Genomic DNA, 24,929 nt, shown 5'->3' with positions numbered 1-24,929 from the left:
CAAATATGCACAAACACTAGGCAGTCTGTTTCACGGACATTAATATGGCAGCAATATACAGACTTTGCCTTTCCAGATAAACTGGTTGATTAATTGAATTCTTTGTGCTAGAAAACAGAAGATAGTATATCAAAGATTACAGATAATGCAAAGTGAAATAAATCCTTAACAATGAGTAATAAAGATTTTTGTGCAAGTCTATATGGGAACCAGTTCACCTCCTCCACACATGAGGTGATGCTGCGGACAAGATGTCTAAAACAACTTGCGGTTTGAACGTGTTATTAAACACATGTGAAGATATCTTAAAACATAATTGTTTATACAGGGATTTGATGACATAATATCTTCTATAGCTGTATAGAGGCTTATAAGCCTCAGGAAAATAAATATCATTATTCATACCGATATGTTTGTTTATTACACAAGGTTAGTAGGCAAGGGTGTTTACTATTGGTTGCGCATCATTAGACATGGCAAGTAAAATATCCCTTCCTGACATTAAATGTACTAATAAAGGTACATTTAAACTTTAGGCACATCTCAACCGCTGTACAATCTCTTCTATTACCAACTTATTAGAAACCCTCTAGTTGAGGTCTTGGGGTAAAAATAATTGGCAAAACAAAGGCCGTTCTAATGTCCAATCATGAAAATATCCATATAACAATAAATTACTCCCCCCCCCCCCCATCACTGGGCTAGAGATTCCATGAAATATTCGGATTTACAAATGAAAGATGATCCACTCATCAGGGGGTGCTACATTCACACGCAGGGGCGGGCTTTCCCCAGGCCCGACCACAATTGTTCACAAAGGGCCAGGTTGAATCAACCTCTTGTGAACAATTTTATAGCTGATCAGGAAAGCAGGAACATAGTGGGGTCACGTTACCCTGCGGTTAAATGCCAGGCTGCCCACAGCTGCAGGGAAAGCTGTGTTTGAGTTTGAGGGAGGGAGTGAGGGAAGAAGGGTGAGGCTTAGGGAGAGGGACTATGCATGTATGATTGTATGTACATTAGAGTGAGAGTGTTTGTGTGAGAGCATAAATGTGTATGTGTGTCAGCATGGATGTGTATGAGCATGAATGTGTATGTGTGAACTTGGATGTGTATGCTTTAATGTCTGTGAGTATGTATGTGTAAATATTGGTGTGTGAGCATAGATGTGTATGGGAAAGTGTTTGTGTGACTATGGATGTGTATGGGTAGGTGTGTGTTTGAGAAGGGATATGTGTTAACATGAAAGTGTAGGGTGTAAGTGCATGTGTGTTGGGGTGTCTTAGTGTGCAAATGTGAGTGTGTGCGAAAAAAGGTGTCAAGTGCGTTACCGGGTGGAGGGTGCACCTTACCCTATTCATGCTTGTGATGTTGTAGTTTGGGACTTACCATCACTGCATCTTCTGTGTCCCCAGCCCATATGAAAAAGATAAATAAAAAATAATAAAGTTGGACATTGTTTTGTATATGAAAACTAACAAAACATAAAGCTGTATAATGAAGTGTTATAATACAGCTGATACTCTATTACTCTATTACTGATTATGAAGTATTTTGTTTTTCTTTAGTCCATAGTAATTGTTTTATGGTGTAATTATACCACTCTAATTAATCTGTGGAAAATATCATTGCCTTGCAGTACATAGAATGAATGACTACATCATAGCCTTTAAACTATGCATGCTTTCTACTTTTACTTAATAGCAATGCCAATTATGCAGACTTTAGACGTACAAACTGATCAATAAGTGGATGACTGAAGATGAGAAAACATTTTTTGATTCAATAAGAATAAAGGAGGCTCTCGTACAAATGGTATATCGAAACGCTGCTCATAAATTTTATATGCCACTTAACCAGGAAAAAAAATAGGGAGCTTATTAAAGAAGAAAGGAATAGATGTAGCAATGAAAAGAAGCCTATCTTATTTTCATTGTTGAGATTGAAGCTGCCTAAGTCATAATCAAATGGAAGACAGTCCTTCAAATCAATGATTTATTTTTCCCCCAAATCCATTTTGATTTACTTAGTTTTTAAAATGGTGCCACCAATAAATAATATCTTGTTAATACTTTACCCCACCAAAGGGGAAGTTTTTAAGATGTACCCACCGATCTGTTCATGTATATATTTACTATTTTATCTGTAAAGAAGATGATGTATGCCTCGCATGTATCACAATATGCAGTTTGGAAGAATTTATTAGATATATTGTTTTATGCTATGCAGTATTGACTAATAATGTTAATATTAAATGGCTATTGATTCAAAAGTACAAAACCTCCATGTAACAGTGATTTCTTTTTTTTGAAAGTGTGATTCCTCCTTTCAGCTCTTGGAAACCAGTCATCTCCTACTGCTACCAAGTTCTTGACATTAATATTATTAAGAGGACCTTCTGTGGCCGTGTGGCATGGTTGCACACCCACAGTACAATGTTTTGCATTTACATCCCTTACAAAAAAAACCCTGACAATTACTGTAATATACTGTATTCCACCTTAGATTCTAAACGGCTCCATTAAGTTTGGATTTGTTATAAAAATCTTATATAGAATACATTTTAATAAAGCCATTTCAATATTCGTTTTATGATCATAAACCCCGAGAAAATAAAGTAGATCAAATACTATATAGACAATTTTGCTAGCTATGTGTCAACATAATTTGTGCCTGAAAATGTAGCCCTATGATAAGCAAGCATGCTGTCATATAGACATTTTTATTTTTCCTCAAAATACCCCAATCACAGGAGTATTTTACTTGCATAAAGTCTCTATAACAAATAATAAACTGTACTGTACTTGGATATATTTTTGTCCTTCTTGCAACTTTGAGATTCATTAATAATGAATGACCTTTTCAGGGTTTTTGTAATTCTTGGTATACGCTATGAATCTTGGCATTGGAAAGTTTTATTCATTTTATTGTGCTTTAGAAAATAATACATTAAAATAATGATGAAATATGCATTTTACTCAGGTTTTGCAAATATTTATCCCCCCCCTGTTTGCAGTGGTTGAAAGATGCTTGTCCTTAAAGTACAACCTGTTTGTCACACAAGGGGCACAAGCCAAGAACATGGTTTTAAACACTTTAAACTCAATTTTTGACCAATAGTCTACAAATTATGTATCACTATACAAGTTCAGTGTAGAACCGAGCCTTTTTGTGCCAGGCACAAGAGCGGTACATTAATTTGTAGTGTGATGACACAATTAAATCTAACGGAGTTAAAGAAAAAAAAATAGAGGTAGATAGAGTGCCTAAAACATCTGTGCAGCGTATATTCTCATCTCATCGGTTTTACAGAAAATATTGCATTAAGCTGCTCAGGCACATAGAATGAAATACTAAGAAACAGATGGTATGTGGGCCAGTGAGGGATGCTGCTGGAGCTTGCTTTGGCAAATTGAGGGTCTCTGATGTTCTGTACATGTTGTAAGTATTAATGCTTCATTTATTTGTCTGTGTTTACAGGAAGAGCTAGTTATACATCATTTGGCTGCAAAAATAGTTGAAAATGTCTGCACAACAGTCACTCCTCATGTTCAAGGATTTATTACTGGAGAGATTGGACCTGCGCTGTGGTATCTTTTTACCCATTCTACCGTTGATTCTCTCCGCGTCATAGCGATATCGGTATGTAGACTTCATAACGGTTACGTCTAAAGAGCTATTATGGTACAAAGTTGTTAAAAAGGAGCAATCCGCAGGAACGTACTGTGACATTGTAAACCCCAGGGAGATGCTTATTTTGGCATTTGGGTACAGGTGCTATCCAGAATGTAAATATGGGTCCCTGGGGTGGAGCAATGGGAGAGCAGGGTGGGCCAATGCTCCATTTCCCCATTCTGTGGAAATTCCATGCCGGGTTTTCCAGGAGGGAAGAAGTCTGCAGGATCCGATCCGGGATTCCTATAGGGCCAGCATCGGGCACAGGTGCTGGGCCTGAAGAAGACCATCCCTGAGCCAAGTGAGGCAGTACCTGCCTGGACCTTTTATGTGCTGTCTGGGGGAGGTTTGCCAAAGCCTGGCTTAGCTGGGTCTGGGTGGGAGGTGAAGTTAGTGGGTGATTAGGCTGGTCAGTCTGGGCCAGCGTAGTGTAGTTAGAGAGGGCTCCAATTGGAAGCTAGGTTTTCTTTTTATGATTTGGTTTTGGGGTTTGAGCGATTAAGAATAAAGCACTGTTTTGCTACAAACTGATGTTCCTGACTCTGATTGCCCTAGAGGATTGTGCTTAGGACCCCTAAAAGTGACATGTGGCCCTCATGCTACAGGGTTTGTCACAGTACTATTACGCAATTGATCTTTATAAATAACTACTATTTATCAATATATGTACCAGTCCTCAAACTTGGGTTCAACAAATGTTGATTTTGATATTAGAATGGAAATATTCAGCAAAAGTTGCAAGTCTTATTTGTTTTCAGTTTAGTCTATGGTTTGATTTACTGGCCGACATGTCTTTTGTGAGTCTACTCTATGAATCCTGCCCTACTCTATGTGCCCTTACTTTTCCTTATGGGCTACATTTCACATAATGTTCAAGTTTGTGCATAACGGCTTAGAATGCTGGGAGCATGAGACACAGAGCATGTTAAGGGTCATGTTTACCATTTTCATCTCTTGCCCACATCAGGCTACAGCTTCCTCAAGACCTAGTTTTCTTGGTGATCTGAAGATCATACATCTCAGTTCCTAGGAAAATTTTATCTCCAATGTTCCCGAGGTATTTTTAATCAATTGTTCATTTGTAGGTTACGTATATCCAGACCATTTACAGATGACTTTGCTGATGTGAGGAGGCAAAAATATGGATTGTAAATGTTAATACTTCTGTGGAAAAACAGTCAAGGCTTTCCCAATGCTTTTATTTTTACTTTACTGTAAAGAAAGCTGTATGGCTTCTGAGATGGTAATGTTTCCTTAATGGACACTCCTCTAATGCATGTAATAGCTGAGTGGTCCCTTAACAATTTCTAGGAGTCCCCCTTGCAAATGCATGGAGGGAGTCTGAATCTCCCATATTCACCCCCAGGGCCGGCCCTACCATGGAGCAGAGTGGGGCAATTGCCCCAGGCGGCACCTTTGAAGAGGCAGCACTTTGCTGCCCCAAGCGCCTTTTTTATTTTTTTTAAGCGGAGGAGAGAGGACGCTGAGCGGTTTTCGCTTATCAAGTTTTCAGTACCCGCTCGGCGCCCCTCTCTCTCCTCTGTGAGCCCTCTAGCTCGGTCTCGGTGCTGGCATTTCAAACTTCGTCCCGGGCCGGCCCTGTCCCCACCACACTATTTGGCTTGCAGGAAATGTGTTGGGGGGGGGGGCATATAGCCTGCCATGTGATATGCTTGCTGCCAGTCAGCTCCAAAATGATTTACTAAAATGCAATAAATTATATCGGGGGGAAAACGAAGCAATATTTATGTATGTGTGTATTTCTCCATCTTTTTAAGGCATTATGTCGAATTACTCGTCACTCCCCTACTGCCTTCCAGAGTGTCATTGAAAAGGTGGGACTTTTGTCTGTGACAAACACTTTGGTGGCAGGAATAGCCAAAGTCCAACAGTACATGTTGACCATGTTTGCAATGATGATGTCTTCTGGAATTCACCTTCAGAGGCTTACTCAAGAAAAGGTATGCAGGGATTTTATAGCCTAGCCTAAACTCAGGATTAAATGGTATCCTTGAAAAGGAAATGTTACTTATGATCACTTCATTAGAGGTCAAAACCCATGTTTGTTGACATATTAACTAAGTTAATTAAACGTATAGATTGTGTGTTAACTAACCTATTTATGTGAATGTTATTAGCGAAACTAATTTTTTGTTCTCAAGATTTGGATGGTTATTTTTCCTATAATGTTGAATGTCCCATTTTAAGTTAGTGTCCTCTTTGATAGTATCTTTGTAACTTCTTCTATGAAATAAAATAGTATCTTAAACAGTTAGTAGCATTAAACCAAATAACTGTAATAATTACACTGAAAGATAAAACACATGCTTTTAGGATGGTTTAATAAATGGAGTTTGGTGTGACGACATCTGTGATGACAACAAGTCCTGCTTGATGATAATGATGCTGTTCAATCCCTTTGTTACTTAATTTATGAATTAGTATTCTTAATCAAAATAATAGCATAATACATATCAAATTGCATAATGTCATCTTATTGTTTATGGTTATTTTAAGTATTCTGTTTGAGGCAGATATTGTCTGATTGGCAGTTCTAACCAACTAAAACACTACCAGGTGTACTATCAAGAATTAAGTTTCAAAAAGAAATAGTTTTGGTGGCAATAGCCACCATAGAGGTGTATTTGATGACCTCTTTTGAAACTTTGCACCAAGCACAATTTTACCACCTACTTCACCACCAGCTAAATGTTACAGCCTTTCAGTATATCAACCTTTGCATTCCAAATGTCATGCATTCTCAGCATAAATCTTACCTACTTTAATTCGTATCATTAAACCTAGCATTTGGCCAACTTCTTAAGTCCAAATATACAACCCGACGGTGGTTTTAAAATCGTATAATGTATGAAGTCAACACCAAAGACAGTACATCCAATGTTCTATGGCCCACAAAATAATCTACAGAAGTACATCTGGCAAGGTTTCTAACAGCCACTTCAATCTTAATCAAAGGCTGTATTGATTACAAATATGTTGATAAAACGCAGACTGGTAAAGTCAGAGACTTTTACTTAAAAAGACTGCTGTTCTTGAATGCTTCTTTTTATCTATAAGGTGTTAAAGAAAAGTTAGGCTGTGATATGGATTAAACTCTTTGGTCCAAACTTGTCACCTCTATGTCTGCATAACTCATAACTCTTTCGCCTCTCCTTGGCTAAAAGGCATTGTGTTATTACTTGAAACTAATACAGAGGGCCACCATCAATTCTAGCTGTATTGTTTCCTGAAAATAGATTAGTGACTTGTCCTCTTTCAAATGCCCGAAATGGCAAATGAAACCTAACAGCCATGCGATATTTTTAACTGAAAGCATAGCAGACAATAAAAAAGGGCATGCTGCGTAATTACTTATCCTTTAAAACTTTTATCACACGCTATCTCTTTTTATGTTAACTACTTGTTTACAGTTATCCTTTTTACAATTTTTTTAAACATATTTTTTTTAAATACAAGTCTTTATTGCTTTAACTTAATGGACACGGATAATAATAATAATATGAATATGAATGTGATAACACTTCATATGTGATGACAAGCACTATAAAGCTATCTTGTACTAATATTTATTTTAGTGTTTTACAGAAACAGAATTTTTTTGTGTGTAACATATCAGAGTAATTCTCTTATTCTTGTTGCCAGGTAACAAAAGTTTCTGTATCTGAGTGCAAAATATAATGGATGTTTGCTGTAGAAATAGGAGTTTAATAGCTTGGGGAATGTTATGTGTGCTATTAGCGTGTAGAAATGCACTGCAGAAAGCATCTGCTTAATAAACGTGTATTACTTTGCTTTTAGCTTGATATATACCCTCTTATAGAACCAAAACTGCAATTTTCAATATCTGTTATGAGCAAGTAGACTTTTCTTATATACATGTCTACATATACAGTGTATCAGTTATTTATTTAAAGGAAACATTCAGCTTTGGTATATTATGGTCAAGTGTGTGTGTATATACTGTTTGGGTATGTATATATGCATGTGTGTATATGTATGTATATATGCGTGTGTAAATATCTAATGTGTGTTTTATATGTATTTCTGTGGATTTACAGTGCCCTCCACAAATATTGGAACCCCTGGTAAATATAAGCAAAGAAGGCTGTGAAAAATTGTTTTTGTCTAACCTTTTGATCTTTTCTTCAAATAATATACCCTGCTCTCATGGATATCAAACAATTGCAAACACAACACAGGTTAATCCAAAACAAAAATGTTAGATATACATGTGCCACAATTATTGTCGCACCTTTTTAATCAATACTTTGTGCTACCTACCTTTGCCTGATGTAATGCCTGATGTGGTTGGGGAATACATGGCAAGGGATGTGAGACCATTCCTCCTCACAGAATCTCTCCAGATATTTCAAATGTCAAGGTTGACGATAGTGGACTCTCCTGTTCAGTTCACCCCACAGGTTTTCTATGAGGTTCAAGTCAGGGGACTGGGATGGCCATGGTAGGACTTTGATTTTATGGTCGGTAAACCATTTTTGTTTTGATTTTAATGTATGTTTTGGATCATTGCCCTACTTGATGATCCAACCATGGCCCATTTTAAGCTTTCTTGCAGAGACAGTCAGGTTTTCATTTAATGTCTGTCAATATTTCATAGGATACATGGCATCATGGACTCTAACAAAATGTCCAGGTCCTCTGGCAGAAATACAGCCCCAAAACATTAAAGAGCCACCACCATATTTAGCCGTGGGCATGAGATACTTTTTCATATGGCTACCTCTCCCTGTGCCCCAAACCCACCTCTAGTGTTTATTGCCAGAACACTCTATTTTGGTTTCATCTGACAATTGAACCCAATCCCATTAGAAGTTCCAGCAGTGTCTGACAAACTGAAGACAGTTGAGTTTTTTTTTCTCAAAACACTTCCAAACAACTTGTGGTGACATCGGATTGTAGTTTTGGGGACTTTCTGACCCCAAGACGCAACTTACTTCTGCAATTCTCCAGCTATAATCCCTGGAGACGTCTTGGCCACTTGAACATGCTCTTCACAATGCATCGAAACAATATAGACACACCCTCTTCCAGATTGATTCATAAAATTTCCAGTTGACTCGAACTTCTTAATTATTGCCCTGGTGATTTGCATTTTCAATGCTTTTGCTATTTTCTTATAGCCACTTCCCATTTTGTGGAGCTCAACAACCTTTTTTCACAAATCACAGCTGTATGGCTTGCTCTTACTCGTTGTGATGAATGACTTAGGGAATTTGGCCTATGTGTTAACTAATATTTATACCGCTTTGAAACACAAAATCATGGTTGAACAATTTGCTGTTCCTATTTACCCAAGTATAATAAAAATGTAAAATATCAATGGGACTATACTTCAAGTATATCTTTCTCATATGAATTCATAAGGTGGTAAATAAATAATTGTGCCACACATTTAACTTCTATTTTTTTGGATAAACCTGCTGTGTTTGCAATTGTTTGATATCAATGAGAACAGAGTATCTATGTGTTTTGTTTGAAGAAAAGATCAGAAACTTAAACAATAAAGAGAATTTTTCACAGCCTTCTTTGCTCATGTTTACCATGGGTGCCAATATTTGTGGGGGGCATTGTAACTATTACAATACTGAGGCAACCCCTACCATCTCTGTAGAAAAGAATAATCTTCCATGAGAAATTAGCATAACCACACTTCTAATATAATTTATTCATTCAATGTTATGATTCAACTGATGTCTGTGGAGAAATTGACTTCAGATACTAAAGATATTGAATTCACTAAGTATATGGTGGTTTGTGGTGGTCATCCGAATTCTTAGAAACAACTTTTTCCAATATATATTCTGACATCTAGAGCTTGGGCTTTATTGAGCAGTTCAAAAGAGCTGTTGCAAAGATTTTCTCTTCTTTCTGATGTCACACTTAACTGCTGATGTTATAATGTGAGAATTATGTGTTAAGTGGTGGGTTATAGTTGATTCTGTCGATATTTTGAATGTATTGGAGCAGGAGAGCCAGCAAGGAACTATAGAATTCTGGAACAGAGTATTAATATGTTGTGGTGTCCTTGAGGATATTATAGCTGTTAGCTCTCAATCCTGTCAATGTAAATGAAATGTAAATACAGAATCTCAGCAGGCTGAATCATAGCAACTCACAATACATTCCTCATCTGACATCCAGAAGGTAGCTCATACTGATTGCGGTTGTGGTTAAGGAACAACTACAATGTCAATGTCTCGCAACCCTGGTTTAGCAGGAGTCTGGCATTTACTCAATGTGCAGATGGAATTAAGTATGGTCCTGCACCACCTGCTCTGCTTATTACTTCTGTAAATTAATTCAGCACTAGAAACATTGTTCTTGGTAATGTTGAACGCCCAAACGCTTCCTAAAAATAATTGTTTATAATCGCATAAGTATGTGACACAATAAGCACAGGCAGATTGTTGCCACAGAAACTGAAAAGTCTCATTAAAGTTTCTGGATTATTTTTATGTGATTAACCTTTCAGAAGAAAGAATAAACTGCTGAGTATTATTCACGTTTTAAGTGAAAGAGCCTTTAATATAGGGAAACATTTTTTTCCAATGATCTGTAGAATGATAGGAAGCCGGAGATGGGACTTCTTTATTCAAGACAGGTTACTGGTCGCAATGAGTATTTGCTGTGGTCTAGAATCATTAATATCAAATGCAAGAATAATATTTCTACACAAATAAGCCTTATAAAAGTATGCCTTGTAATTGATGTAAATACCCCTACGTATAACTTGTGCAGAAGCAAGGCAAACAGAAAGCTTGGGTAAATGCCCCAAACGACCATATGGTATTGTATTGTTCATATCAGCTACATACTGATGTTAAAACCATTTAAACTTTTTAATACCAAATTATAGACCACAGTTTGTTAATGGAAGATGTAAAGGTTTTAGCTTTCCTTGTTTACCATTTGAAACCCATACCTGCATATGCTTTAATGTCGGTTCTTTCCTACAACGGTACCTTCGGCAGCTAAATATTTCCGCAGGAACGCCACTGGTACCACTGAACATTCCTTAGACAACTCCCAACCAATAATCCTTCAGATATTTAAACAAACTTCGGTCTACAATAACACACAAAACAGTTTTTTGTGTTTTTGTCATGGAACTTTGTATGAAAGTACAATAAGGCTAGATTGCAAGCTCACTGGTAGGGTCCTCGACCCCTGTTGTATATGTATGTGCAAGTGTATTCTGTCATGTACTTATATAACCACATCATATTTAAATTGTACAGTGGTGCAAAATGTTAATCCCTAATAAATAAAGGCTATTCAAAATATTTTTTTCTTTTAAGTAAGAAAACGGAAAAAATATATATTAGTGTGTATATATATATATATTTAGTATATTCTTTAAGAAAAAAATGCGTCTAAATATTTGCAACTTTTTTTCTCTTTTTAATTTCAGGAGTTTGTTACCAAAATCGTCAGGCTGTTGGAAAGCCCTTCTACAGCAATCCGAGCCAAAGCTTTTCTGATTATTTTACAAATTTTAATCCACAACAAAGAGATGCTTCTGCTATGCTGCCAAACAAGGTGAATCTAAATTGATTAAATATGCTAATTTTTCTTTCTGTGCTTAAGTGCTCAGTACTAATGTAGAATTACAAATGATCCAGTTTGTGCAAAAATAATGTTTTTATCAATTCTGCTTATACTGAAATATGGTCTTTTAAAAATGCAATACATGAAGACTTTCCAAGAAGCAGTTATGTCGCCTTTGGATAAAGGTTTGTATCATCTTGTCTGTTTATTGCAGCTGTATTATTCCACATGGTACCTCTTTAGTTTTCTAGGGATCACATATTCTTCTTTCTCGTTATCAGAAATAATTATGTTCTGCACAGTAGGATAATTAATGTGTACTGATGCACCGTTTTGATAAAATATCAATCTCTCTTTTTTTTTGCAATAATTGTAAATTGTGTTTATAATGCCTTAACACCACACAGGTAAATACCTGATAAGATCACTCTTTCTGTTGCCTTTCACAAGTTTATGTCAGGGGGAAGTGGCACCAGTAGATCGCACACTGTTAACAATGTCTGTTCACATTTAATTGTCTTATTGTCATGGGACAGACCTGATTTCCGGACACTGTCCCAGGTAGCTTACCTACTGTCGCACTTTTACAGGTACCGGTTGAGGAGACTGTTTGAAGCATGTGCTGTTGCCAGGGCCAGCGCCACCTATAGGCAAAGTAGGCGCCTTTAGCCGTGTACCGCCGGCCGCGGTCATTCATTAGAAGTGCAGCCGCGGCTTGCGGTCACTTGATGGGAGGCTTGCAGTCACTATGGGGAGGAGTGGGTGTGACAAAAGGGGAGGGGCTTGTGGGGGTGGATCCAAGGGGCAGCAAAATTGTGTTTTGCCTAGGGTGGCAAAAATCCTTGCACCAACCCTGGCTGTTACAGAAGAGAACTCTATTGTAGCTCCCATGTGGCCACCTTGCAATGCTCTCCAGCTTAGCACCTTAGGGTGCCCTTCGGATATGGTGGGCAGGACCTACCCTGACCATGCCCCCTTCTAGCCACACCCCCATCACAGGTGGGCAACAGAAATACAATTAAACTTTGCTAAATTACCGGTAATTTTTTAAAAAATGACAAATTTTTAATGTTGAAATTCAAACCTGCATTTATATACGTTAAATAAACATAAATCAATTGCGCTGTGTTTTTGCCAATCCACCAAATCAATGCCTCGTGGAAACTGGGAAAAACAGGAAATGCTGAGGTGCTATTTAAGACAGAATAGAAGTTCCATAAACTTTTGTTTTAAAATAAATAACTTATTGTGTCCCTTTAAGAATCGCTTCCTGTTTAGATTTTACACAGGGATAAAACATTTTTATAGGGACAGTATTTTATAGTGTGTTTTTCTCTCCCAGAAATATCCTTTGTGAGTCTTTTTTTTATTTTTATTTTTTACGTCTTGGGTGCCTTGTTAAATAGCTTCTAGTTGTCACTCACCGCAGTTTTGCCCTTAGACATTTCACAAACGATATGGGTTACTCTATAAATGTGGGTAATACACTTTCTGTTTGTGAGCAAAAGAGCTAGATTTGCACTAGATTTGATCTACTTTGCACATCAATTTGGCGATGCAGCCAGTTCCTTCTCAGAAATTAACGAGAATGTGATATTACATTTTAACATATTTCTTTGCCATTTTTTCTTTACAAATGACACTCATACATCATAGTCACTGTACCATTTTAACTTGCTGTAGGTGATATGATTTATCATAAAATGTCTCGGCTTTCAATTTACAGGGGAACGAGTTTGTACAGACTTGGCCATAATCTCTAATTTGTTTGAGATTAGTCTGTTAGATTGTAAAAGGGAATCAGTGTCACAGCAGGATAAGCGATAAAAACTTGGGCCAAAATATGTGATATATAATTTCTCTATTTCAGATATTTTATTTTTTTGTTAACAAAATAGATTTTTTGTACAACAGCTGGTTTTACGTGATAAACTAGCTCTATGTTTGTCAGTAAAGTTACTTTTCCAGACTATTTAATGTTTGTTGCTTTACAAACTGTGATTTAAGGATTTTTCTATTTATTTGAATAATAATTTCTACCTGTGGCATGTGGTTTGTTTTTGTTAATTGTGCATAGCTTATTCTTCTCTTGCCCAGGTTAGGGTGACCACATTTACATTTGCACAACTGCCCCGTAACATTAACAGAGAAACATAGACATTGATGGCAGATAGTCTGCTTTAAAATCTTATTCAGCCCTTGGCCTTGCCTTACATTCGGGATAGCCTTATTTCTTTTTCCATTTCTTTTGAAATATACTTGCCTCTTGTACTAAATTGAATGTATTTAAATATTTCTATTATATCCCCATTTGTCTTCCAGGATGATCGCTTTAAAAAATAAAATAAAAAATCATCCTACGATTCACATTGTTCCTTAATGACCCCATTAGTATGTTTTGCAGTAAAATGAAACTTCTTTGAATCATTTATTATATTCAGTTTCACAGATTACAACACAATAATTACACACAAATCCTTATATTCAGCACATATAATGGAATTTGCCACATTGTTGATCATTAAGGCTAAAGACCCCTAACAAATTATTTTCCATCCTGTAGTTGGCTCCAAGCAATAATAATGCTACATGTCATATGTCTTTATTTGACATTGTACCTTTACAAATTACAGTCATTCTAGTAGCCATCTAATTTTATCATGCTGCAGGTTGGATCAGAGATGGCTCAGCTTTCAGTTTATAGAGGTTTGTACACACATGGCTGGACATAAGTAATGTTGGTGGGACTTCTGATTGCAGGAATCTGTGCCAGTGCTGCATAGGAGAACTTAAATATTTGCTCAAAATGTCTGCAAAATAATTTCTGTACCATTTTTTTTTTTTTTTTTTTTTTTTTACAAAACAGCTGCAAAAATGCTGTGCAAACCCTTATTTAAGTATCGTTCCTATTTTTTATTTATTTTTTTTACTCGTTTTTTGTGCTAGTTGCGTATACATTCAGCCTTTCTTCACTCAGGCTGTCCAGAAGAGAACGCAGTTATGTAGAGATGTATTGGAGGATGCTAACCAAGTAATTCCCCTTTTCCACAATGTGTGGAAATGTGTTACAATAGACAATCTACTGTCCCAAGCAGCCTTACCAACGATGTACTTAGTAATTTAATATATGTTCTTTCATTTAAAAAACAACACTCTCACTTTCTAAAGAAGCTCTAGAGCACTCCATGAGTGGCGCTGGAAATCTTATCGAAGCTGTTCTGGAGCTAGCTGGAGGCGAGTATCGAAGTGTGTGGATTACAGAGGAGGACTGAATGTATCTCTTGCAAGGCAAGGTGCTTGGCAGGGATGGGTCAGGGAAATACTCCAGTTGTATACAGATGGTTCTTATGTATCCCTGTATGACACTATCCCAAGTGTCACGTCGAACACAATGTCTGTATGACTACTGTACTTATTATGCAACTGCGCTCATTGTACCTTCCCTTTATTATACTATAAACTTAGAAGGTTAAGCATGTCTGTTCAGAGCTGTAGCTAGCTCCTTTTTTGCCTGAGGCGAAAATGGAATATTGTACCCCCCCGAGATAAAAATATGCCCTCAGACGAATGCTCATAAACACACACATACACACTGCCCTTACACATGCCTGCCCATAAACATATATATATATACATACACTGGCCATATACATACCAGCCCATACACACACATAATGGCTGGCAGCTTACAGCATTCCTTTCTCCCCATCATCTACCTCTTTTCTCCCCATCAGATACCCCCCTTCCTCACTATTCCATTTATATAGTGACAAAAAAAGTAAATGAACCCTTTGTGCATTAGCCCACACTGTGAATGTTTGAATGATGTATTCATTATGAATAAGAACAATACAGTAATTTGTGTAGTATCGGATTGTTCATTATTGTAATTTATGATGCAGATCATATCATATTTTAAGATAAATATATACATAAATGCTGGTAATTCCAAATGGTTCCCTCACATATATATATATATATATATATATATATATATATATATATATATATATATATATATATATATATATATATATATATATATATATATATATATATATATATATATATACAGTTAAGAGGTTGGAGGAAAAGGATTTGAGGGATTATGCCTTGAAGAGGGACCTAAGTAAAAGTCTCAGCGGACCCGTTTATATTTTTATATGTATGTATGTGTTTGTGTATAATATATAAAACATTTAAAGATGCGCTGTGAATTGATATTCTTATAAGGGGCTATTCATCCAAATAATTGTAGAATTCGCAATACAAGCTGTGGCAGTTGACATGCGTTCCCAAATGAAAATACTTATTTCTTTCCCTTTCCCTCCAACGACTTCATTATCTCTGTGTGTGATGGAACCCTGAAGCAAATGTCAACCTTGGTCACGTAGCATTATATTATCACATCATCACTTTTCATTTATTTTTAGTGATTGGTTATTATTATGATTTTAGGAGATGGTAATGTTTGACCCTTAGGTATAAGTTCATTAATGTTGGGGTGGTTGGAACGTTTTATGTAAAAGTATAGGCACTGCCTTTTTTCAAAAGTCCGTTTGAGCAAATTCATTTAAGAGCATAACACACAGGTAAGACAAATCACTGCCTCACAGCTATGCGGCTCTATTTGCTCCTTTGCTCAGAACAGCGGTAATATATTTTCCTGCAGAGGCTTCTATGTTCTTTGCAATTGCACGATTAATGTACTTTAAAAAAACCTCTCTCATTTCCATAGGGTTTTGATGGGTTTGGGTTCATTTAGTCCCAAAAAAGACCTTTTCAGTTTGAGATGTTTATTTATTTAGTAAAATTTCTTTGCCTTTTCTTTTCTACAATGGCCTGTTTTTGTTTTTTTATGGCTACAGTATTCTAGAAAAGCCGTACCGTACTTTTGATTCAAATGAGGTACAGAGTCACTTTAATTTGAGTTAATTAGCATAGGCCAGAATACGTGTTTAGGAATTGTCACAAGATTGTCTTTATTAGTAGAAAGGTATTCTGTACCATTTTTCTATATACCAAATTATAATATGATTTAATAGTAGAAAGGTTTGGTCCCCATTGAAGTCCGGGTTATATTTAGAAAATCTAGCCTGGTTCTGGCCTTCGAGGCCTGGAGTTTTACACCTTTGTTCTAAATAATGAGCCGGTGCAGCACATGGACACTTAAACTCCTCAAAACCACAGAAGTTCCCTTTTGCTCCCACAGCAAGGAGAGACCCTTGCAGAGTCCCTCTGTCAAGAGACATTGCCCAATTAGAGAAGAAAATGGAGTCTGGAGTAGGCTTTCTGGAGCCTGGCTTAGCTCGGCATGACTGCATAACTGCGGGCTATTGTTATGATTGAGAAAAGTGACTCTTAAGTACCTGGAAAGAAGCTGCTTTGTCGTAGTATATATTTTAGTTTTTATAGCATGCTAATATTTAAATTCACATTGATACTTTCACGGCTTTTGAAGAAGAAATGGTTACCCTTTGTAATGGAAAAAAGAGGCGAAGAGCTGAATTTAGTGGTTCTGGTTGGTTCTTTACCTAACCGTTCTCACCAGTGTTCTATATTTTCTTCTGGGGACGCTTTGGATGTATGTGTTTCTCTGTTATCCTTGTGTTGATGGTATTGTCCAAAGGGCATCATTATATGTTTTGTGTTTGCTTTACAAATACAGTAATTAATTGCAACCTTTTACAGAGCTATTTTCTGGACACTTCTTTGACAGGTTGTGTCTAGGGTGTGGATGAGGTGTGAAAAAGAGAAAGCGAAGGAAAGTAAGGGGAGAGGGGGAAAAATATAGAGAAGAGGGGATAAAAAGAGAGAAGTGGAAAGTAAGGAAGATGAAATGAAAAGAAAAAGAGATAGGAATACATATTACATCTTAAAAGAGCTGCTCATAGTATTAGGGGTCCAGACAGTGTCAGTCACCATCGTCTTACCATAGAATCTGCACTCTCAAGACCGTGGGTCATCTCCAGAGTCTCCAAAAAACATGCACACCGTGGTACTCTAACTCAAATTACTTCTGTGCTTCAGCACAAACATCACACCTCTCTCCAACCAAACACTCTCTCATACAGTATGTGTTCTGGGCACATTTCAGGGCCATGCTATGTGCCAAAAACAGACCCTTTCACTTGTCCAAGGGCTGCCCGGTAAAAGCCCCCTGCTGTGGAATTTGGACTCGTATGGCCACAGCCTGACATTTCCCATACCATATAGATGAAAATCCGGGACATATCTCTTCATTCCTGGACAGGTGGCAACCCTACCCCCTTGCCCGTGCTCCTCTGTCCATTTTAAATCCAGTTGCTGCACATCAACTTAGATATGCTGAACTTCAGAAACAGAGCAACTACCTACCACAGCAATAACTCAACGGTGATGAATCTCTTTCCAGCAATGCCAATGCTTTTTTTTAGGTTTGACATATTATTATGTTTCTCAACCTAAACAGCCAATGTGAACACCTAATTGCTAGCAGAGAGCACATACCAAATAGTGTGCCAGTCATTAGAGGCCGCTACAACTTGCCTGCAGAAATAATCATTCAACTAACTAACTGAAAGAAAGCTATGATGGCGAGTTTACTAATCATATAATACATATAACTGGATTATACTGTGAAATAATAAGAAAAACAAATGGAAGGAGTATAAATCAGTAGGGGGTAGTCAGGTTTCATAAGACAGCAAGCATTGGGAAAGATATACATAATTTCTTTGTCAGTATAAAGAGATGTAAACACCAAAACATAAAAATACATTGGACTATTTACCCAACAAAGACAATACAGTATATGTATATGCCAGTAATTTGGTAATAGATCTAAACATTATGGGCTAGCTTAACCTGAAATCTTGTGGCTACAACTTTTAGCATGATTAAATTATTTATTGAAATTACTTGTAGCAATGCTTTCTGTTTTGTGTTCAGTGTGGCTTATTTTAAAGTTTAATTTAAATCATTACCTTATAGAAGCTAAGATCAGCAGCAGTCTGTGGCAGAGCCAGTATTATCAGTTTCTTGTCCTTAACAAAGGCCGTCTGAACCTGTCGACAACAATTAACAACTTAACAGTTGGTGAGGAATAACATAATAAGGAGGACTAATAACAGTCCTAATAAGTTAAGACATCCGAACCCATATTAGACACATGTGGTTGGCTTCTGATTATCTGGAAACACCATAAGTTATAGAGTTTATAGAAATGTAAGATTTAGGAAAAGTTTATATTTCACTTAATGTAAATTACTTGATTTGCTTTGTTTCTCCAAATGGACAGTCAGGATAGTATCATTAAATACTAAACCCCGGTAGACTGTGCTGTTTCTTGGTCACCACATATTTCCAGTGCATTTAATAATATAACAGGGAAAACTCAAGAGCTGGCTCATAGGTCACTCGTTACCAGAAACAGTGATCTAGAGGGGCACGGATTTTATAGAAAGATGTGAAGGGATCCTGGTAGAACATTTCAAGACATCAGATGACACGGTTACACTTCTAGTTACAAAAGCCATTATTTTATAGATACATCCAAGTGTAATGCGGCGTATGTTCCTGCTTATCACATATAATTTATCATGTGACAAGTACTGAATGCCTAGGGTTACGGCAAAATGATTGCATTGCTGTAATGATGATACACTACTTTAGTAAGGGCCATGTCTTTGCTAACATGATCCTCCAAAGGCATTCTATGTCCACGTCTATTGCTTAAATAAAAAAAGAACGTATGATTACCTAGCATTACCAGCCATTGGCAACCAAGATGCCAGGCAACTTCAGAGACATCACCGACTTCCATGGACCCATTGCCGGTGTCTGTATAGCACTCGTAATATCACAGGCTTGTTTGGATTTGCAGGGGGCACTGGATAATATATAGTTAAATTATACATTATTTAGGAACTGCTCACCTATTCTAGCTAGAAACTTACCTATGTTTGCCCTTCACAATAGTGAAGTAAGAGCGCTAAAGCCACAACTCTCCTGCAATCTCTGCCCCATTTTTCTACATTGCGTCATGCATTATATTAACGTTGGTTGGTAAGTGTGCGCGAAATAAACTATAAATGTATAAACTATTTGTATAATAAAATGATACAATATAAAAAAATATAGTATCACAACTACAGGTTATTTGTGTGGGCTCTTGCAGAATTTGGGGCCTTGATGGCCCATTTCTAGGGATTGGGGCCCGGTGGTCCTGTTGTTAGCCAGGGGCAGGGCAATAGGAGCAGCATGGGGTGGGACAGGACAGGGAGGGGGCTGTCTTTCAGTCTGTACCAAGATTTCTGATGGTGTCCTTGAGCACTACCCACCTTAGGTCACCTACCCGTTCTACCAGTATTGTCAAATGTTTCAATGTGGACATTCTTCACCTAGGCAAATGCGTTTTGTTAACTTCTTTCTCTCTTATTAAGTGAAAATCATAAAAGTAAATGCAAATTTAAAATATAAAATCACTACTCCTTCATCTGACCACTGGCCTAGAAACCAGCTGCAAGAATAATAGATCCTCTCTTGAACTGATTTACACTTCAAAGTAACAAATACATTAATTTGCTTGGAAAAAATACTGTTAATGCACTTCTACTTTGTTGTAAGAATTAATTGAACAGCCTAAAAATTCTATTTTAATTTCCTTTGACTTGATATTTACTTAATTATTGTCCGCATTAATTAACTGTGTTTATGCAGTCATAGTCAGATGAATTCTAATTGGATTGTATTTTGTTTTCAAAATTTAAAGCGTTTACCAGGGGTTATGCAGCGAGAAAATGAAGAAAAAAAAACCCATGAGATTGTGTGATGCAAAAATTTTTTTTTAACTCATTAGAGCGCGCCATATTTTGCCATGCTTCTTTATGATGGATTATGATGGATTATGTGGTTTTTTTTATTTTCAATTCACTGTTTATTGCAGGGAAAACATGACATAGCACAAAATCACAGTAACAGCGTTATACAGTCAGAGTCTATATTGGACACGATGGATAGGAGGGGACGAGACCTCTTTCACATAAGCGTGATAGCTCCAACATATACAAACATGTGCCATAGAAAGTCAGCTGAGATATGTGCCACAGTATAGTCGCAATCGAGAAACAGTGAGTAGATGCGGATTGACGTTAGAGATATCAACAAGGAAAGTACCCAGAGTACACAGAAAGTCGAAGGGTAGTACAGAGGCCCAGACAAGGCCCCATGCGTCTCTGTGCTCTAGGTAAGGCGGAGATGGAAGCAACCTACAAATAAACCTAACAAAACACGGTAGGCAAGAACATACGAAACGAAAATAAAAAAATAAAATTAAACTAGATATATTGGACTGACATCGGAAGACCTACATAGTCAGGAGAGGCGAGCATTAACTCAAAGCCCGAGAGAGACAGGGCTATCGGCTAGGGAGGAAACATATGCACGCCAAGGATACCACAAGAGCTCGACCGAATGGTCGTGTCCTCTGGCTGCCCCAGTGAGAGTCTCCATTTGATAGGTAAATTCAACCTGGCAAAACCAGGCCGACATGGAGGGAGGGCTGGCAGACTTCCAGAAACGAGGAAGAGTGGCGAGAGCAGTGTTAATAAGGTGAAATTTGAGGGAGCCTTTGTAGGGCTTGTACGGGTCAGCGGTGTGATGCAAAAGCACGGAAGCTGGGGTGGCCACAAATGACAGGTCCGCCACCTCACGGATGACTGAGGACACTTTATCCCAGAAAGGCTGAATTGCCGAGCATGACCACCAGATATGATAGAGGGAGCCCGGGGAAGCATTACATCGCCAGCACATAGGGGAAATTTGTGGAAGGAACCTATGGAGATCTACGGGGACTTTGTACCACCGGGTAATGAGCTTAAAGAGAGTTTCCTGCACTCTACTAGAGACGGTCCCCTTGTGAGCAATCAGAAGCGACCGTTCCCACTCTTCAAGAGAAAGAGAAATCCCGAGATCCCCCTCCCAGAGACCGAAATAGTAGGGCTTAGTAAGGGTCATCGGCTTAAGCTGAATGGCATAGAGGGCAGAAAGAAGATGCGGGGGCTCCTTGTCCGCCAGACACAGATGTTCAAACACGGTAGGAGCACGAGACCCACCCGCAAGGGCACCAGAGGAGGTAAGAAAGTGCTTAATCTGGTGATAAAGGAAGACCACCTGAAATGGGTTAGCTGCGGAGCCCGTCAAGTCTTCCAACGACCGGAAGGTAGTGCCTTGAGATACATGGCAGACCCTGAGTGTACTAACAGAGGGAGGGAGAAGCGACGACATACGACTGGTAACCCCCCCTGGCATGAAATCCAGATGTCCCGAAATAGGGAAGAGAGGGGAGGGAACCGACGAGATACCGCCTATTTGTACAGCCCCCCGGAAAGCCTTCAAAGTGGGCGTAACTAACGGGTGAGGCGCCAAAGTAACATAACGCTGTGGGTCCACAATCCAGGGTAGAACCTCTAGTGGGCAAGAGAGAGCCGCCGCCTCAATCTGGAGCCAGGGCCGTCTCGAGCCCACAGACCACTCAACCACACAGCGAAGATGGGCAGCCCTCCAGTATAACTCCAGGTTAGGAAGACCCAACCCCCCAGACGTTTTGGGTCTCGTCAGGTAAGAGAAAGAGAGCCGGGCAGGTTTGCCCCGCCAAATATAACGGAGGAAGGCGCTGTGGCATTTACGAAAGTAGGAGCGGGGGAGGAAAATGGGCAGCATCTGAAAAAGGTAAAGAAAGCGGGGAAGGACGTTCATTTTGAGGACGCTAACCCTGCCAAACCAGGACACATGGGGGAATGCCCACTTAGTCAGGTCGGCATGGAGGGTGGCTAAAAAGGGGTCAAAGTTCAGGGCCTTAATTTTATGCAAGTCCGAGGGAATAAGGACGCCAAGATATTTGATATAGTCCTCCTTCCAACGGAAAGGCATGTTGGAGCGGATATGATGAGAGACGTCCGGGGGGAGGTGGAACCCCATCACCTCGGACTTGGACAGATTGATTTTATAATTAGAAAGGTAGTGGAAATGCTCAAGCAAGGTCAACAGCGCAGGAAGAGAACGGGTCGGGTCCGCAAGCGTCACAAGGACGTCATCAGCAAACAGCGAAATCACATGGGAGTGTCCCGAAATATCAATACCCTTAATCTCCGGATGAGTGCGCACCGCCTCAGCGAAAGGCTCAACCGCCAGAAGGAATAGGAGCGGAGAAAGCGGACAACCTTGGCGCGTTCCGTTAGACAGAGCTACCCCCCCAGACTGAATACCATTTACAGTAACCCGGGCCATGGGGGATGTGTAAAGGGCTCGGATACAGGTCAGAAAATGCATACCCAGACCAATCCTCTCCAGGACCTGAAAAAGGAAAGACCAGGAGACTCGATCAAATGCCTTTTCGGCATCCATAGAGGCAAGGACCATAGGGGTCCGGTAGTGTTGGGCATGTGTGATAATATCTAGAACTTTAATGGTATTGTCCCTTGCCTCTCGCCCTGGTACAAAACCGACCTGGTCCGGGTGGATCAGTGCCGGTAGTAGGGGACGAAGGCGATTGGCCAATACTTTAGCAAAAAGCTTAACGTCGGCATTGATCAATGAGATCGGCCTGTAGCTACTGCAGAGGTCTAGATTCTTATCGGGCTTGGGGATGACCACTATACTGGCATCCAGGGCTCGAGGATCGAAGGGCTCACCCCCAGCAACAGCATTAAAATGAGAGACCAAACGGGGGCCCAGGAGGGGAAGAAACTTCTTATAGTACGTAGCAGAGAAACCATCGGGGCCAGGACTCTTGCCCGGGGGCGAGCCCCTAACCGCCGATTCAATCTCGGAAAGCGTAAATGGGTTCTCAAGCACTTTACTGTCCTCTGACGTAAGGACTCTCCGGAGATGTGTACCAAGGAAGTCGGCAGTGGCCTGAGAGAGAGCTGTCGGGGGACCAGGGGCAGGGGGAAGGTTATAAAGGGAGGAATAATAATGCTGAAAACACTCAGCAATCTTATGGGACTGGAAATGCACCCGATTGTGTCTATCGCGTATCCTGAGCAAGTAGCTCTGGGCCCTCTTTGCCCTCAAGGCCTTAGCTAGTAATTTACCTGGCTTGTCCCCGAATTCATAATATTTGCTACGCGTCAGGAGAAAGTTGCGTTTGATACGTGTGTCAAGCAAAGATGCCAAGCGCATCCGGAGGGAGGTGAGCTGAAGTTGCAGGGACGGATGGAGTGTCAACTTGTGTCTCACTTCCAACTGCGTTATCTCCCTGGTAAGGGACAAGATGGAGTCTAACCTCAAACGCTTCGCCGCGGCCCCCATGCCAATTAAGTGACCCCTCATTACTGCCTTGTGAGCCTCCCATACGACCGTCTCTGAAACGTCCAAAGTGGAGTTCTTTGCAAAATACGCGGTGATATGGGAGGACAAAGTGGATACATTATGGGGATCATCTAGCAGGGACTCGTTGAGCCTCCAACTCCACTGAGGTGCAGGAAGTGCGGACACAGAAATGGATATAGAAACAGGAGCGTGGTCGCTTATAGTGGAAGGGCCTATCTCAGCAGAGCGCAGGGAGGGAAGGTGAAAGTGAGACACAAAAAAGGTGTCAATTCTGGAGTAGACAACATGAGGTGACGAAAAGTGCGTATAGTCTCTGCCGTCTGGGTGTAAAACCCGCCAGGCATCAATGAGTTGGGTCAATTTAAGATGTTTGAGTACTCTACGAATCATGGAATACGGAATATGGGATCTGCCAGAGGATGTGTCACAAATAGGGTCAAAGACCATATTGAAGTCTCCGCCCAGGATAGTTATCCCCTCCTGGAAGTCCGCCAGCCTGGCGAGGATAGAGATGAGAAATTTACCCTGTAGCCGGTTGGGGGCATAAATATTCGCTAACGTAATTTTCTGCGTCCCCACATAACCCTTCACAAAAACACATCTCCCCTCGTCATCGCTCCAATCTTCTAATGGTTGGAACCGCGCCAACTTATGGATAAAGAGGGCCACCCCTTTCGTTTTAGAGGAGGGCGAGCTCGAGAAATAGGAGTAAGTAAAGTGCTGTTCCATAAGCCGTCTCTCTGCCCCACGTCTAAAATGAGTCTCCTGAACGAATGCGATGTGAGTTTTAGAAGACCGGAGAAAGGAGCACAATTTAGAGCATTGTTCTGGTTTATTCAAGCCCCTCATGTTGAGAGTAGTAAAGCGTAACTGATCAGCAGACATATTAGCGTCTGGAGACTAGTCAAATAGGGGGAGATAACCCCAAACAGTCAGTCCAAAAACAAAGAGTAAAAGAAAACAATAAAACAAACAAGTGTGTAGTGCGTAGGTCTCAGACAGGCCGGTAACCCGCCTAATAAAGCGACACAGAGTGTCAAGAACTAATGAGCAGCGGGACTGCAGAGAGTCCCTAGATCACTGTCCGCAAAGGACAGGGGAGCTCGGGGGGGGATAGCACGAAGTCAGGGATGGAAGAGGAAAAAGAGGGGGGTAAAGAAACAGGAAAAGAGAGTTAGTGAGAGTTAGTGTAAATGGGCAGGTTGGGGAAAACTCCCATGTAAAAAGCCCATTGAGCAGCATCTCACATTGGCACATGATTCCCCAGTAGAGCACGTTGACCCTTGTTTTGCTTTAGGGGTGCTGCCCTAGATACACCGCATGAGTTGTCTCCTGAGACTGGCTGAATTAAC

At 39.5% G+C, this 24,929-nt stretch overlaps 1 protein-coding gene across 1 annotated transcript in view; it reads left to right on the top strand.

The window, feature by feature from the left end:
* Window positions 1-24,929, top strand: part of LOC149286621 (inactive serine/threonine-protein kinase ULK4-like) — a 274,564-nt gene that overhangs the window by 77,845 nt on the left and 171,790 nt on the right. The window contains exons 19-21 of the mRNA XM_089493843.1: window positions 3,481-3,642; window positions 5,454-5,636; window positions 11,129-11,256. Coding sequence (XP_089349969.1) covers window positions 3,481-3,642; window positions 5,454-5,636; window positions 11,129-11,256 — 473 coding nt within the window. The remainder of the gene's footprint in view (window positions 1-3,480; window positions 3,643-5,453; window positions 5,637-11,128; window positions 11,257-24,929) is intronic.

The sequence above is a fragment of the Sceloporus occidentalis genome, unplaced genomic scaffold (genome assembly GCF_023333645.1).
Source record: "Sceloporus occidentalis isolate IW3139 unplaced genomic scaffold, rSceOcc1.0.p SCAF_67, whole genome shotgun sequence".
NCBI lineage: Eukaryota > Metazoa > Chordata > Lepidosauria > Squamata > Phrynosomatidae > Sceloporus > Sceloporus occidentalis.
The sequence above is the reverse complement of the archived record's forward strand: the minus strand, read 5'-3'. Positions and strand labels throughout refer to the sequence as shown.